General features: G+C 41.9%; 1 protein-coding gene across 1 annotated transcript; it reads right to left on the bottom strand.

Moving 5' to 3' along the window:
• Positions 1-1,558: 1,558 nt before the first annotated feature.
• On the bottom strand, positions 1,559-16,818 carry LOC100552581 (opsin-VA). Its single transcript, NM_001293118.1, is given in 5 exon segments — positions 1,559-1,789; positions 3,928-4,167; positions 7,333-7,450; positions 7,530-7,740; positions 16,452-16,818. Coding segments are annotated over 5 exon segments (1,167 nt in total).
• Positions 16,819-18,275: the final 1,457 nt, after the last annotated feature.

Below are 18,275 nucleotides of genomic sequence, written 5' to 3'. Positions count from 1 at the left end.
GAATGGTTCTGAAGCTCCTCCTCACTCCTCACGAGGACACATGTATAAGAATTGAGTCGAGCTGTTCTGAGAATAAGAATGGCTTTATTTGAACAATTGAGAACGTCGATGGGCATACTATGATCCACAACTTCAAAGCAAACCAGAAAGTCAAATGGTTCATCACGTTCCTTCCCTGAGTTCTCTTTTCCCTTCTCAACCAATAGTAAAAGACCAAAGAATGAGAACACAGCCCTTTTATTTCTCCAGCCAGGACCATCCCAAAATATTTTGAGGTGGACCAGCAAATGCAGCTGTTGCTGCCATCTCCCAAGTTCAGCTAATTTCAGCTAAGCTTGAGCACTCTCCCTCAACCCTCGCAGTATAAACACTAGCGTGACAAACTAAATTGGCTCTTATTTCTTAGCACACCTTGATACTTTATGTCTTCTATCAGAGTCATTTCCTCACTGTGTATAACAGGGTCAGGCCTTTTCCCAGCTGGATGAAAACTCACAGATGCTCTACTCCCATTACACAATGGGGCAGTTGCAAGAGGCCTCATACTGGAAAACTTTTTCTCTTCTCTTCCCCATCTCACACAAGGAAAGACAGGCATGCAAGAAGCAAAGTGGTGACCAAGTTGGGAGCAGGCCTTTTTGCTCTGAGCTCATGCACAGCACACAAGGCGAAAGAGTAAGAGTAATTTTACATCCTCATCCAATCTTGAAAATCTCCACATACAGTAGAGTCTCACTAATCCAAGCCTCGCTTATCCAAGCCTCTGGATAATCCATGCCATTTTTGTAGTCAATGTTTTCAATATATCGTGGTATTTTGGTGCTAAATTCGTAAATACAGTAATTACAACATAACATTACTGCGTATTGAACTACTTTTTCTGTCAAATTTGTTGTATAACATGAAGTTTTGGTGCTTAATTTGTAAAACCATAACCTAATTGGATGTTTAATAGGCTTTTCCTTAATCCCTCCTTATTATCCAAGATATTTGCTTATCAAAGCTTCTGCCGGCCCGTTTAGCTTGGATAAGTGAGACTCTACTGTACTTCATAGAACTGGTCTGAGGACAAAAGGGAAGCAGTTGTAACAAGAAAAGCAGTACACAAATAATACAGCATGCACCTTATTCATACAATATATCATTAACTTTCATACCACACACTCTCGTATAATCTGCATTTAAATATTTCGGAAGCTCTAGCTGAGTTGATGCCATCTGGCCTTCATTTTTGCTTTATAAAATCAGCCCTCATATTGCACTTTGTTCTATCTAGCTCAATTTCAATCAAAAATAGCATTAAAAGTGTCAAACAAATACAAACGTTTATGTGGATCCCAACCACAGGCTTTTCTTCTATATTAAACAAATGATTAAATATGCACATTAGAAATTCATTCTGGAAAAACACCAGATAAATTTGAATAAAGTATGTAATAACACCAGCTAGCATGATGCCTTGAGTCTTGGTATTCGTGTTGATTGCCATTTTGTACAAAAGAATGGTAAAATCAGAATGATTTAATGTTCTTCTGACTCATCCTCTTCAAAGGTGCATTCACAGTGGATAGACTTTATTTTCGGAAATTGCCAGCTGAGCAAAGGACTGACAGCTGCCTTGTTCATCCTCGCTTCTCGGATTGAAGACAATGACATGGGCAGCTACTGTGGACATCTCCCCACAGTGTTTGGTGTGGGTTAGTGTGTCCTTCTCTGAAATTGGATTCACGTTGGCATCCATCGTCTCTTGGCTGCTGCATTGGAACAACTGGACCAGACACTTGCGGAACTAGAAATCAAATTGCAGTTGATTATTATTGGAATTTCATCAATGTTTTGTAGAGTATCAACAAAACCTCCAGAACTACAACTGAAATTTCAATTAACTAGAGTTTCATCAATACACTTTATTATCGATTTTTAAAAGGTTTTTTTTTTTTGACAGTTTAAAAGCCCCCAAAGATATTGCTAGTGGGCATTAGTTCACTGCACTGGTGTTCCATCTGTTCTGAACAGGGTTTCATTTGTCCTAAATCAAGGCTTGGGACCCTTTGCCTTTCAGATGCTTTCGAGCGACAACTCCCAGAATCTTTAATCGCTGGGTATGACTGGCTCATGGAAACTGAGGTCAAACAACATCTGGAGGACTACTGGTTCCATCAAGGTCAATGGTTCTCAACCTGGGATCCCCAGATGTTTTTGGCCTACAACTCCCAGAAATTCCAGCCAGTTTACCAGCTGCTAGGATTTTTGGGAGTTGAAGGCCAAAAACATTTGGGACCTCAGGCTGAGAACCACTGATCTAGGTCCTAAAAGAAAAGACCAACAGGATGAACAAGATAGGTTCTATAGGTTTGCTCTTAAGTTGAATTTGTTTGTCAGAACATGTACATTTTTAAGTATAATCCAGACTATCTATCTATCTATTTATCTATCTATATCAGCTTTGAGTAGCATAGGGAAGAGTTAACACCTCTTTGGAGTTTGCTTTGCTGTCTGTGCCCCTGTTCAGAAGATTTCACCTCACTTTTTGTCCCTCCAATAAATGGTTTTGAAAAAAAATTGACTTGTTGTGGAAACAAGAATTGTTTATAAAGCTTCAGTTGAGACAAACTTTCCTCATGAAAACTCTTTCCAGGGTGAATTTCCCTTCTGAAGGGGAGATTTCTTTCACTTCCTGTTGTCTCACTCCCATTCTTAACTATGAGTCATTTGTAAATCAGATGTTTGGGAAAGTGATTTGGGGGGGGGGAGTATTGATCCAGTTCTTTCATTTAAGAACCAGGTAGCATGCATGACAAGGGCCAACTAAGACAAGTACACTGCTTGAGGCGTTCCCTGTTTTTCAGTGGTCTGCTTTTTGTTGGAGTATGGTTGTATTTGTATGAAATGTAAATCAAGTGTTTACTGCTGATGAGCTAGAGTGTGTATTTTCAGTAATGAAATAGTTAACAGCAGGCTAGTTTTGACTGACAGCCTGTTGTGATTACTGTGACCTATCAGGCTTGATTTCCTGCCTTTGAGGGTTGGAACTTCCTTCGGAACTGAGGAATGTTGTTATCTTATCTGGTGAGTTCGGCTTGAGCATTCGCTGAAGATGGACTATGAATGCTATGCTCTGAAGCCAAGAATTGCAAACTGTAAATAGACATGTAAATAAAGTTAATCAACAGTTGGACTTCGTCTGCTGGAGTGTTTGTTTGACCAGTGCTGTTTCTCAGCATGGGAATACAGTCTGGAGAAGGAGGTGAGACCGAGATGATGAATTTTGGAATCCACTCCGCCTCCCATCATCCCCTGACACTTTTTGAGAATGCACTCTTTCAACACTTTTCAATTATAATTAGAACTCATATATTTGATACATGGTCCATTATTTTGACTATTTCATCATGGTTCCACACTTATCCATATGCTTCTATAGCCATGTGACTTCCTCCCCCCCCCCCTCAATTAGCTGTGTTACTTAGCTTTAACATGCCTCAAACAGACAAGAGTTCTTTCTCCCAACCTAGACTTTCCACAGATATACGAACCCCACCTGCCTAGTTCCCAACATACTCACAACCTTTGAGGGTGCCTGCCATAGATGTGGGTGAAACATCATTGAGAGAATGCTTCTGGGACATGGCCATACAGCCCAGAAACCTCACAGCAACCCAGTGATTCTGGCCATGAAAGCCTTCGACAACACAGTTGTATATAGTTTGGAAATTGCATAATACAATTGTCGGTTACTAACTAGCACTGGATGTGTCACCGGTGCTTAAATTCCTCTACTAATTCCCATTTCCAAGCTAATCAAGATGCTTTTGCAAGCCGACTACATAGATAAAACAATTAATTTAAAACATAAAGGTAGAAAAAAACCGAAATCGTGTCTGTGGTCTCAAAGCAATTCCATTCAAATAACCAGACAGGAGGTACCTGATTATTCATAAAGACATAGATAACTGGGTTATAAACAGTAGCTGTTTTTGAAAAGAAAGCTGGGATTGCAGCAAGACGTGGATCCAGTTCAATCGAAGGGCAGGCAGTGACCAAAATTGAAAAGGCTGCATATGGAGACCAGCAGATTAAAAATGCAAGGATCATAATGACAACCATTCGAGTAACTTGTCTTTCAGGCTTTCTTGTAGTACCTAATCTGCCTTGGGTATCTGAAACCTTGAGAGAGAGAGAAGGGGGGAGGGAGGGAGAAGGGGTACAAATTATTAAGAGAATTGGCATGGTATAATTTCTCTCCAAAATTCATACATGAGTTAAGAAACAATTTTTATCCAGATGTGCAAAGTAATATGGATTTGGCTACAAAACTATAATCAAAATCTGTTCTACAGCAAGAAATTCAAGAAAGCGTAGAAAGGTGAACTTAGAGTGTCGTGTATTATTGTTGTCAACAAAGATAAAACTGCCAAACTTTACATATGAAATGCTCGGATTCCTTTAGTTTATTAGCTTGAGTTTTAATACAATAATCATGATAACTTTACACAAATCAGACAGAACTTAAGGATGTGAGTGCAGGCTCATATCTCAGTGACTAGTCAGTAGATACTATTTTACTTATGACTTCACACACAATAAAATCAGCATTTCTACATATATAGGAATCAGCAACCAACGGAGCCCATCACATGACACAAGTTTCAACCATCGATTCACCGTTTCTATTATTTATTTATTTGTTTACAGTATTTATATTCCGCCCTTCTCACCCCAAAGGGGACTTAGGGCGGATCACATTGTACACATATAAGGCAAACATTCAATGCCATATAAACATAGAAAAGAGACAGAGACAGACGCAGAGGCAATTTAAACCTTCTCCAGCTTCCAGCTTCCTGAGGGTATGCTTGATTCCGGCCACAGGGGGAGCAGATGTTTCATCATCCACTGCAATGGCAACTTCCTCATTCCAACGGTGGCTGGATGATTTTTATGGTGTCGTAAATTAGCCTCCCCACATATAAGTGGTACCTAAATTTCCTACTTGATAGATGCAACTATCTTTCGGGTTGCTTAGGTCAAAAATGAGCAGGGGCTATTTTTTTATTTTAATTGTCGGGTACTCACCCCGACATGGGCTGGCCTCGAACTCATGACCTCTTGGTCAGAGTGATTTATTGCAGCTGGCTGCTAACCAGCCCGCGCCACAGCCCACGGGCCCACGATTTCTAAATCAATTGGCAATCGATTTATTTTTCAATTCCCTGCCTAGAGACATGTAAAAATCCCAATTTAACATGTGATGGGAATCCCCCCTTGCCCATTTGTAAATAAAAGATGGCATCATCATGGAGGGAGGAGTCAAGATAGGAAGTATTGTTTCCTTTCTTCCACCATTACCATTTTGTGACCATGGAGCTTTGAACTGGATTATATGAGTTTACACTGCCATATAATCCTGTTCAAAGCAGACAATCTGGATTTTATATGGCAGTATAGAAAGAACCTAGGTGAAAAGACACACTATTATTTTCACCGGTTTTCAGTCAATTGTGACAAAGATCCACAAATATGTGAAGGCTTAGTTATACTTGTGTTGTTTAATGTTCATACTTTAATATTGCTTCCTATTAGATCACTACAACAGATGTGTATCATTTGATTTTATACAGGACAAAGTACACAGATTTGCCCAGAAACTTTCAGATGACAAAAGGAGGACAATGGATAACCGAATGAAGCACATTACATGGCGCAGATTACAGGTTATTAACAGGCACTCCACTCAGGGAACATCCTACCCCCCTGCTAAAGCACCTACCTGCACTGGCTGCCAGTTCCTTTCCGGGCCTGATTTAAGGTGTTTGTTTTGACCTTTAAAACCCTTAAACGGTTCAGGTCCTATTTATCTATCTAACCGCATCTCCTCATACTAACCTGTCCAAACGTTAAGATCTTCCAGAAAGTGCACCACCAGTGCAAATACAGTTGGCAGCAGTGAAAGAGAGGGCCTTCTCAGTAGCTGCTCCAATTCTTTGGAACTCCCTCCCCAAGGAGGTTAAAACAGCCCATTCCCTGACATGCTTTTTTAAAAAGCTAAAGACCTTTTGATGATGAAGACAATTAGTTGCAATGACAGGAAGGCTAACTTTTATTGAGTCGTGCAAATGTTACCATCTGTCTTGTTGAGTTGCCTACAATAACTGTATTAGACAAACGTTTTTAAATATGTTGATTTCTTATTGTAAATTGTTTTTAAAGGTTATTGTTTTACTTATGTATATTAGAATCATAGAGTTGGAAGAGACCTCATGGGCCATCTAGTCCAACCCCCTGCAAGAAGCAGTTTAGTTTAGTATTGTCTTTTATATAATGTTGTGAGCCACTCTGGGTCCCATTTGGGGGGAAGGTAAGGTAAAGGTAAAGGTTTCCCCTGACGTTAAGTCCAGTCATGTCTGACTCTGGGGGTTGCTGCTCATCTCCATTTCTAAGCCGAAGAGCCGGCGTTGTCCATAGACACCGTCAAGGTCATGTGGCCGGCATGACTGCATGGAGCACCATTACCTTCCTGCCAGAGCGGGACCTATTGATCTACTCACATTGGCATGTTTTCGAACTGCTAGGTTGGCAGAAGCTGGAGCTAACAGCGGGCTCTCACTCCGCTCCCGGGATTTGAACCTGGGAACTTTCCGTCTGCAAGTTCAGCAGCTCAGTGTTTTAACACTCTTCACCACCGGGGCTCCATTTGGAGGGAAGGTAGGATATAATTTTTTTTTTTCGTGTCAGGAGCAACCAGAGTCGCTTCTGGAGTGAGAGAATTGGCCGTCTGCAAGGATGTTGCCCAGGGGACGCCCAGATGGTTTGATGTTTTACCATCCTTGTGGGAGGCTTCTCTCATGTCCCCGCATGGAGCTGGAACTGAAAGAGGGAGCTCATCCGCGCTCTCCCCAGGTGGGATTCGAGCCTGGCAGCTTTCAGGTCAGCAACCCAACCTTCAAGTCACAAGACTTTTATCCCCTAGGCCACCGGATGCTCCAGCATATAAATAAAGATATATTATCATTATTGTCATTATTATTATTGTTATTATTATTATTATTATTCATTTGCGTGATATTTTGAAACATTTGTACTTCCCTGAGCATTTTACATCTTGATTCAACAGTTAATTCAATGTGCCTACATTAGTAGAGATCAACTAATATATTTTCAGATCATATTCAATATAATGCTGCCCTTGAGATCTATAATAAACTAAGCAAAGCCTACACGCATATAATTTTTGGAGACATGATTCCTCTTAAAGTTGACACATTGCAATAAAGGATTATTAGCTAAAGTTTCACTTTCATTCATTTATCTCTTGTAAATGTTTGCACCTACCTTTCTAAGTTTCCGCATCAATTTTCCATAGGATACCAAAATCACCAATAAGGGTAGTATGAAACAGGTTGTGAAGAATGTAATTATGAAAGTGTGGTCATTGTAGTCTCCAGAATACCTATAAAAACCACAGAAGGCTTTAAGGTTCTGTCTGGTTAGCAAGATCAGATAAACATTGCATTTCTCAGTTGCCTTACCAGTTGGGTTCACAGGTTGTCCCAATTTTGCTGGTAGTATAGCTGCTCCAACCCATGGTAGGAGGGACAGTCCAGATAAAGGAGAAAATCCACACAAAGGCTACTCCCAGTGCGGCATGCTTCCCGTTGAGGCGCATGTTTCCCAAGGGACGACAAATCACAACATAGCGCTCAAATGCAAGTAGGGCAAGTGACCAGAGGGCAACTATTCCTGCAATGAAGAATAAACACTATTAGTAGAAATGAAAAAACATGTGGTATCATGACAAGAATGGAGAACCATGGACCTTGAGATATTGCTGAACTAAAATTTATAGCATACCTGATAGCTGCCTAAGTAGACTAAAACTGATGTAACCTGAAGTCCAGCAATATCTGAAAAGGCACAAGTTAATCATCCACAGTGAAGTGAATATGATGTAAGGCTTTGTCTAGAGCAGGCGTGGGCAACGCGAACCAATCATATGGAGTATCTCATAGCTATTTTGGTATTTGTGTGGACTTCATCACACACAAATAAGCATTTCAACACACTTAAGACACTGCCACCGATGGTGCCTTTTACACAACGCAAGCTTCAAATGTGGGGCAAAGATATCTTTGGGTAGAATCTATTCCTTTCTGCTACCATTACCACCATTGCCATTTTGGGAATGAGGAGGTATAGCAAACAAGACATTCAAAACATTCAGGAGAAAATAGCAAGCATGCAAATCCTGTGTGTTGTGTCTCTGTAACCTTAGCAAGCTTTTAGCTCCTTCTTCCTATGTCAGGCCATAACAAAACTCTTGTCTGAAACTCCTGCTGTGCCGCTTTTTCCTATCAAAAAGACAGCAGAGAAAGATTAAGAGAGCTAAAGATTAATTTACCCCCCTCCCGCCAGTAAAAATGCAAGAATAACCGCTCTATATCTGTTGTTTTTCGAGCTGTAAGTTGAACTCCCGAGAAAGAGAAAAGTTTAAAAAATGAAAAGAAAATAGGAGGAACAGTGGGGGAAACAAGTCTTTACTGTGTGATGGCAAATCAAATGGATAAATCTTAAAGAAAACAGAGAGAAGTATTAGGTGTGATGGAGGTAGGAAAATGGTGAAGCTTTATGGAAAATCTACTCTCTCAAACACTTGACCTGTTCTGTGGGATGAAGTCCTAGGTCCCCTCATTTTGCCCCTTTTTGAACTACACCAATGAGGCTGGAATTTAGTATAGAACTTATGTCCACAGGAGATACAATAGTATACTTTCACAGGTTTCATATTTGGCAAGGGTTTATATTGATCTTGAATACAATGATTGCAAAATGTTTGAAAACATGTACAAAACAATGTATGCTCTTCATTCTGCATTACCTGCACAGTGCAGTGTGAGCGCTAGATCTCAGCCTGAAGAATTTTTATGAGTATAAAAATCGAGACATAAAAGTACATAACAGAAATACAGTCCTGCCATAATAAACAACATCCCTGATGTTAATGCACAGTGCATTTCTACATGCCCCACTGCACATCATTGATTGCCAGTTGCAAAAGCAAAGGAAATCATAACATAATCATAATGTCGGGACATGGGGTCAGTCATACAACTTACTTTAAATGATGAGACCATGGGGGTGCCATATTCAGCAATAGTTTCCACTCTGTTACAATGCCTCATTTTGTCTACTTCCTCACAAAAGTGACTAACTTAGCTGCCTGTTTGAGCTACATGAAAAGTAGAGGGGAGCTTTAAGGTAAAGGTAAAGGTTTTCCCCTGACGTTAAGTCCAGTCGTGACTGACTCTGGGGGTTGGTGCTCATCTCCATTGCTAAGCAGAAGAGCCAGCATTGTCCGTAGACACCTCCAAGGTCATGTGGCTGGCATGACTCCATGGAGCGCCATTACCTTCCTGCCAGAGCGGTACCTATTGATCTACTCACATTTGCATGTTTTCGAACTGCTAGGTTGGCAGGAGCTGGGGCTAACAGCGGGTGCTCATTCCGGTCCCGGGATTTGAACCTGGCACCTTTTGGTCCACAAGTTCAGCAGCTCAGTGCTTTAACGCACTGTGCCACCAGGGGCCCCCTCAGAGGTGAGCTTTACTTTTGGTTAACTTTTTCATTCCCAAATGGTTCAGAAAGTTTTTATTAAAAGCAGCTTTGTTGATAACACTATATAACACAATACTGTTCCTGGATTACAAATGTCATTTACGAATTGGTTCTATCATGAAAACATGGATAAAGTTCATTAAACTGTAAAAATTTTGTTTTTGCAGGATATCCTGCAGCACATTTTGTTATAGTATTTCAATGTATATCTCATCAAGTCTTAACCAGTTCAAATAGTTTGTGACAGCCCCAAAAATAAAGTTTCTGGAGTATAACTACTTTCAAAGTAATACTACATAAATAAACAGGAATACCACTGTCAAATCAAGAACAGAATATTTTTAAAAATTGATTACATAGTGTAATAGATAGTAGAGTTGGGCCCAGATACCGTTTCATCTGTTTCTTTCATGTATTTGTACCAGGGCCGTAGCCAGAAAAAAATTTCGGGAGGGGTTTTGAAAATTTTGGGGGGCGGGGGGGTTGAACCCCTAGCACATACCCTTCCCCACTACAAACCTGTCAATATCTGCTTGAGATAGTGCTTGGAGGGATGTTTTGCATCTCATACACTTAGCATGGGGATTTGGTTAACCAGTTAAAATTCATGAGTAAACGAGATTTTTTTTTATAACTTGAAAAATTTCGGGGGGGGGGGGTTGACCCCCTAAAAAAACCCTCGCTACAGGCCTGATTTGTACCATTCCATCCATTGGGATGGCACGGAATGGTACAACCCCTCCGGAATAGAAAGAGCAGTGAAATAGAAAAAAGGGGAACGGTAGCTGTTTGTTCCGCTGATTTTCAGCGTGCCAGCTGTAGGCCCTGGCTGGCAGGGCCTACAGCCAAGTGCCCACTTGCATCCTAGGCGACCACTTGCATCCTAGATCCTTGCCCATCTTGGCTTATCATACTTGCCGGTGGGGGGCTGGCTGATTGGTTTACGGGTATCATCAATGCCTCTTTGCAGCAAGGGCATGTTCCATCTTGCCTTAAAAAGGCAATTGTGAGGCCCATTTTAAAGAAGGCGACTTTAGATTCATTATTATTGAACAACTACCGGCCAATCTCCAACCTCCCATTTTTGGGCAAGGTCCTGGAGAGAGTGGTTGCTTCTCAGCTCCAGGAATTCTTGGTTGAGACTGATTATCTGGATTCGTCACAGTCTGGCTTCAGGCCTGGTCATGGGACTGAAACGGCTTTGGTCGCCTTGGTGAATGACCTCCGCAGAGAACTAGATAGGGGGAGTGCATCCCTTCTGGTTCTCCTGGACATCTCAGCGGCTTTCGATACCATCGACCATGGTATCCTTCTGGGGCGGCTCTCGGGAATGGGTCTTAGGGGCATTGCTTTGCAGTGGCTCCGCTCCTTCCTGGAGGGTCGTTCCCAGATGGTGAAGCTGGGGGACACCTGCTCGGACCCCTGGCCTTTGACCTGTGGGGTCCCGCAAGGTTCCATTCTCTCCCCCATGCTTTTCAACATCTACATGAAATGGCTGGGAGAGGTCATCCGGGGTTTTGGAGTTCGGTGCCATCTCTACGCAGATGACACCCAACTCTACTACTCTTTTCCACCAAACTCCAATGAAGCCGCTCAGACCCTAAACCGGTGCCTGGCAGCTGTGTCGAACTGGATGAGGGCTAACAAGTTGAAGCTTAATCCAGACAAGACAGAGGCCCTCCTGGTCAGTCGTGGGACCAATTGGGGTATTGGGTGGCAACCTGTGCTCGACGGGGTTGCACTCCCCCTGAAGGTGCAGGTCCGCCGTCTAGGTGTCCTCCTGGATTCATCTCTGACTCTTGATGCCCAGGTGTCGTTGGTGGCCGGGAGGGCCTTTGCACATTTAAAACTTGTGCGCCAGCTGCGACCATACCTCGAGAAGTCTGATTTGGCCACGGTGGCCCATGCCTTAGTTACATCCAGACTGGATTACTGCAATGCTCTCTACGTGGGGCTGCCCCTGAAGACGGCCCGGAAACTCCAACTGGTTCAAAGATCGGCAGCCAGATTTCTAACGGGACCCGGCTATAGGGAGCACACAATGCCCCTATTAAAGCAGCTCCACTGGCTGCCAATAAACTGCCGGGCCCAATTCAAGGTGCAGGTTTTGACCTATAAAGCCCTATACGGCTCGGGCCCTACCTATCTCCGTGATCGCATCTCCTCCTATGAGCCAGTGTGGACCTTGAGATCTTCCGGGGAGGCTCTTCTCGCGCTCCCACCACCGTCTCAAGTGCGGCTGGTGGGGACGAGGGAACGAGCCTTCTCGGCAGTGGCCCCCCGGCTCTGGAATGCACTGCCAAAAGAGATCAGGCAATCCCCTACATTATCCAATTTCCGTAAGGAACTAAAGACCTGGTGGTGTCGGCAGGTTTTTGAGTAATTATATTGGACTGCCGCCGATTTCTGAGCCTGAATATATTGCACAAGATTTCCCTAGCCTAAAATGATACATTTTAATATATTGGGTTTATGGTTCCCGTCCCCTTGATCTGGTCATGTAAGTGTGATTTATTGTTATAATTGTATTATTTTACTTTGTTTAATAATGTGTATTATGTTGTTATGTAATGTCTGTGTTGCTTTTATAACTGTAAACCGCCCTGAGTCCCATCTGGGAGATAGGGCGGTATATAAATAAAGTATTATTATTATTATTATTATTATTATTATTATTATTATTATTATTATTAGGCCTGGCAGGCAGAGCCCACAGCCGAGTGCTTGACATTTGTAGGCCCAGCTCTCAGGGCCTACAGTCAAGCACCAAGCACTCAATGCTTGTAGGCCTGGCAAGCAGGGCCTACAGCTAAGCACCAGGTGCCGGGCCCGCTCAGATGTAGGCCCTGACTGGCAAGGGCCTAAAGGCCCTGGCAGACTCTGGCGCTTTGCCGCCCAAGATCCAATTATCTTTGTTTTTTTCTGACCTTGGACGGTTTTCATTCATATAGGTGTCCATTTTCGGAAGGGGCGGACAGAAACAGAAATGGGACCATACAAATGAGAGAAACAGAAATGGGTATTATAAGTGTGTGTGTGTGGGGGGGGGGGGGTGACATGATAGCCATATTTAAATATTTGAAAGGATATTATATTGAAGACGGAGCCAGCTTTTTTCCTACTGATCCAGAGACTAGGACAGAGATTTGAAGTATAGAAAACGGAAATCCATCTAAAAACTAAGAAAAGTGCTGTTCAGTAATGGAATACACTGTTTCAGAGTGTGGAGTCGCCTTCTCTGGAGGTTTTTAGGCAGAGGCTGTATGGTCATCTCTGGAGAGTGCTTTGTTTCCTGCATGACAGGAGATTTAACTGGATGACCTTGTGGTCTCTACCAACTGTATGATTCTATGAGTCTAAGGGTGAATCTACATGTAGAATTAATGCAGTTTGATACAACTTTAACTTCTGCATCTCAATGCCTGGTAGTTGTAGTTTAACACAGTCTTTAGGCTTCTCTGCCAAAGGGTGAGGGTGTCTTACCAAAACACATCTTCCAGGATTCCAAAGCCATTGCAATTGAAGTGGTGACAAAATGCATTAACTCTGCTGTGCAGATGCACCCTAAGCCATCTGTTGACTTATGATGACTCTATTAATAATTTCATAGGGTTTAATTAGGGAAGAAATACTCAGAGGTGACTTTTCCAATTCCTTCCTCTGAAATATATCCGACAGCAACTGGTATTCACTGCCAGTTTCCCATCCAAGTACTAACCAGATCTGAAGCTGCTTAGTTTCTAAAATCAGATGGGATCTGGTGCCTTTAAGGTATTTAGCTCAGTTTTTAATCAATATTAACATTATTATTTCCAAGATACTAGGAATGCATTGATCAGGCAAGTTAGTTTCTGATCCTTTCATCCATTTGCTTTGATGGGATGATATGCACTTACCCCATTACCTGCTTAATTAGATATGAGCTTGAATGACTTTTCTAAAATCACCTGGCTTCTTCTGTGGCTATTTCAGCTGCTTCTTTCCAAAATAAATTATTGCTGAAAAATTTCATGCCCAATGCAAATTGTTATGGTATTACACTACTAATGGTGTATACATTAACTTCCCGCTACCATGTCAATCCACTCTCAAATCTGCTGTTATATCAGAATAAAGAGATAGGGCAAAACCATGTGTTGATAGAACCCTAACTGTTCAAAGAGACCACAACACTCATTCTGTCCAACCCATTGTAATGTAGGAATGTACAATCAAAGCACTGCCAATGGACATCCAGCCTCTGTTTAAAAACCACCATAAATAGAAATACTAATGGCACAAACTGGTACATGTGAGTTGTAATATGCCACTAAAAACCAAACAGAAAGGATATGGATACATGTGATTTTGTCTTTAAAAGTTATATTGATGATCTCGCACTATGCATTGTATAATTGAATGTTGACCATTTTTTTGGTTTTGAGCATATTGTGTACTGTCCTTCATAATGTGCACCTCTGTATCCTACTTTCAGATGTGGCTGGAAGTCTCCTTCATTGTTGAATAAATGGATCAGGGATATGTTAACCAGTGTCAGGGAGGCCTCCTCCTTATTTAAAAAGTGAGATGATGCTCCTAAATAGACATCCCTGGATGGATGCCTGCCATAGATGTGGGTGAAACGTCAGGAGAGAATACTTCTAGAACATGGCCATACAGCCCGGAAAACATACAACAATCCCTGAAGCTTCCCACTTCCCACTTCCCACTAGGAAGGAAGAGCAATGACCTAGAGCTATCTTCTGGGCTTCCTTTAGAAAGCCCCCTCTTTTCTCTTGATTTGCTTTTGCACAGCAGACCCTGCTTGCCTTTTTTCCCCTCACACCTTTCTGCTTCGGGTTTAGTGCTTGCTTAAAGCTGTTTCACTTTCTACTTTCTACTCTAGAGGAGAGGTAACTAAATACACTGAAGCCAACTGTGATGCCGAATAGGGGAGGAGGAGCCATGATTGGCTGCCACGTGGTCCCATTACGAGCGGGAAAATATGATGGCTGGATCCTTGCTGTTTCGGCCACTCGGTAGACCTGAAAAAGCCAGTTTGGCCAAAGTAAAATGGCTAAAACAGATCAGTGCACAAGTCTAGTCTACAGGCAACTTGAAAGCGCATATTCACATACATTCTTAGTATTTAGCTTGAAAAAAAACAATGAAGTTTGTAATAGTGCTTTAATTCTGCCTGCATAAAAGAATATGACCCAAAACATGCTAAGAACAGCTTTGGATGGTAGAGGAAAAATTAAATTGATTCATGAATTCTGCAAATGGCACAACTTTGTAATATCCAATGGGAACATCATGTATTAGTATCATATATGGAGAAATTGTTTCCAAAGCTTCAAATTGCCATTGTCCTCCCCAGTCTTTCGAACTGCAACTTCCATTACTCCTGGCCAGCATAGCTAAGAGAGATGCTGCCTGGGGTAATAGGGGGAGTCATCTAGCAGATCTAGACACCACTGAGGCCCCTTCCACACAGCTGTATAAAATCTCACATTTTCTGCTTTGAACTGGAATATATGGCAGTATGAACACAGTTCAAAGCAGATATTATGGAATTTCCTACCTTGAAATTCTGGGTTATATGGTTGTGTGGAAGGGCCCTGAGATGAGGAAAGGTCGGATAGACCTTTTTCACATTGGCCATTTACTGCTTGCTTTCCGCTGGGGATATTGCTGAACTCATTTATACAGCTTCAAACTTTGACCGTTCAGAGTTATTGCTTCTGAAACAGCCAGCTAAAAATGGCAATTTCTCCAGGGATGCTTGGAAAAGACAATGCTGAGAACCCCTCCCTAGAGAAAAACATAAACTCCTTTAACCGATTTGGTACAATACCCATTTCAAAGGCAGGTTGGACACACAAGTGAAGATGGGACAACCGCTACATTTCCACTGAAAGACAGTGTAATGTTATCAATAAGTTATCTCAAACTCAAGATAAGAAGTCTTCAGTTCATGTCTCCAAGCAGCTGTGAAATTCAATACATGGCTTGGAGTAAGTTGACATCTATAAGCTTTACATGTATGTTCTAAGAAGGAAACGAAATTAAAATGTGTAACTCTACACAAAATATGGAAACATCATGTTTCATCTCATTCTCATGTAATTGCACTTGAATAGCTAGCTAGTAGCTACATGAACAGTAGACAAGTGGAACAATATAATGTTAAGTTTAATTCAGAATTAAACTGCTTCTGTTCAAAAAGTGAATTAACAGAGTACTTAGTTAATATGAAGACGACTGGGATTGAGTGGGTTGCAAAAGGAGACCCCATAGGGTGACCTTAGAAGCAGAGTAATTGACCAATTAACCAGACGAAGAACTACAGTTAATCACCTAAGAACACTTTAATTGGTTAATAGCCCTGAGTTACAATACTGCTATTTTTCAAAGGAGTCATACTTCAGCATTATCACTTCAGATTGTAAAAGGTTTACCCTCAAAAGCACATTTAATTTTCCTCTCTTCATATGGATTTTCCTCCCATACTTTATTTTATAGATTAATTTCAAATAACAAGCCCCCATCCTGACTCCAAAAAAAGGCACTGATTTGCCTTCATGGATGAAAGCTACAAGCAAATATACCTCACAACCTCTGAGGATGCCTGCCATAGATGTGGGCGAAACGTCAGGAGAGAATGCTTCTGGAACATGGCCACACAGCCCGAAAGACACACAACAACCCTACAAGCAAATCCTTACTGTGTTAACCTCCATAACAGCGAATGCCATTGTATCAAGGTATTTTTCCCCTCCTTAATAAAAGAAAAGGCAGATATATTTCCACAGGCCGCTCATTTAAAGAGATACCAAAACAGAAACTTGTGTGCTTACCAAAGAAAGTGACTGCGAATCCTTCCAAGACACATGCCCAGTGACCCATGTAAAAATAGCCTTTCAAATTTGTCGAAAAACTAATTGTGCCTCCAATCAAAGAAACGAGGAAATCAGCCACAGAGAGATTCACTATGACATAGTTGAGAGGCTGCCTCAGCTGTTTGAATTTAATAGTCACAAGGATGACAGTGAAGTTTTCAGACAAAGAAAACAAAGTCACTACAAACATCAAGGCAGAAATCAGGTGGAAATTCCAGGGTTCAATGATGTCCAAGGGTTGTAAGAATGGGTCGAAAGGTGCGGAGCTGGAAGAAGGATCGAAAAGCCAAGAATCATTTTCAGCTTCCCTCCTCAGTCCAGCCATGTCCAGTTTGCTCTTTGCTTTGCCTATTTGCCACAGAAGAGTGGAGCAGATGAAAAGGTATTAGCACATTTAATCAACTATGCTTATTCCTAAAATGGAATTTCCTGCCTATGGTAGAAAGAGTCCTGCTCTTTTCTTTTTTGGAATGAGGACTCTTGATACTCTTCTGTTTGAAAGAAAAAAACTAGTAAAAGAAAAGTTCTGAAGACAAAAGTCGTTGGCACTTGCAGTGGGACCAAGCCTAAATAAGCCAGGCTCTGACAAGCAATTTGGTCTCCTCCTTTGGCTTCCTTTTCCACGGCTGTCACTGCCTTCAAACCAGCAAGATTTTTAAAAAGTGGGATTTCTCCATGTGATTCCTCTATGACGGATAACAACAAAGGAGCAGGAATGGCCTCGGTATCTGCATCTCTTCTAGAGGAAGGGAAAAGACAGGAACAGCTGGCAACAGGAATCCTTTCCTGCCTTCCCAAATCCAAGAAGAGGAGCGGTTCCTGTATTAGAAAGGATCATCGAAGGGGAATCGATTCTTTCCTCTTGCCTTTCAGTGTGCCGTGAGCAGAAAAGAGTGAAAAGCATCTTTCTTTCTAGCAGGTCTGCTGATGGGGATAGGGCTGGCCTGACCTTGCAACGCAACAGAGAATGGCCAGGTAGAAAAAGAGGCTCAAATACTTGCTTGTCAAATGTTGTGTCCATGAATAGAGCGAGAGCTGATGCCTGCAAAAGAAGCAACTGCAATTTTGGCTAATGTTTTCTGGGGAATAATAAAACTGTATCCTGACAACGACAATATTTGGTATCATTACAGCTGCTTTTTCCCTCCTGAGATGCATTCAGTCAACTGGTTTTATTAAAAGGGATTTTGATTCATTCTGGACCAAAAATAACAGTATTGTCCTCTCTTGCTCTGTAATCATTTAAAAAAGACAACCTGCTTCATACAGCCTTCATACATTAGGCTTGTCTCCAAGAGTCAAACTAGATCAGGGTTTATCTATCAGTTTCTTCATATAAAGCTAGGGTTTCCTGAGATCTGAAACTTATTTCAAGGATTTCTCCAGAAGGAGAAAGTTGAGAAAGGCTGAGCTAGATATTTAGATCAGGGGTCCCCAAACTAAGGCCCATGGGCCGGATGCGACCCTCCAAGGTCATTTACCTGGCCCCTGTCCTAAACTTTAGACTTAGGGTTGACCTAAGTCTACCTGATCTTTGCAGGTCTCTTTGCTTACTTATGACCTTATGAGATTGTCTAGATGGTCTTTGGAGATCTCTTTGCTTGCTTATGGCCTTATGAGATCATCTAGATGGTCTTTGCAGGTCACTTTGCTTACTTATTCCTGCCAACCTAGCAGTTCGAAAATATGCCAATGTGAGTAGATCAATAGGTACCGCTCCGGCGGGAAGGTAACGGTGCTCCATGCAGTCATGCCAGCCACATGACCTTGGAGGTGTCTATG

This window comes from Anolis carolinensis, chromosome 3, assembly GCF_035594765.1.
Source record: "Anolis carolinensis isolate JA03-04 chromosome 3, rAnoCar3.1.pri, whole genome shotgun sequence".
NCBI lineage: Eukaryota > Metazoa > Chordata > Lepidosauria > Squamata > Dactyloidae > Anolis > Anolis carolinensis.
The sequence above is the reverse complement of the archived record's forward strand: the minus strand, read 5'-3'. Positions and strand labels throughout refer to the sequence as shown.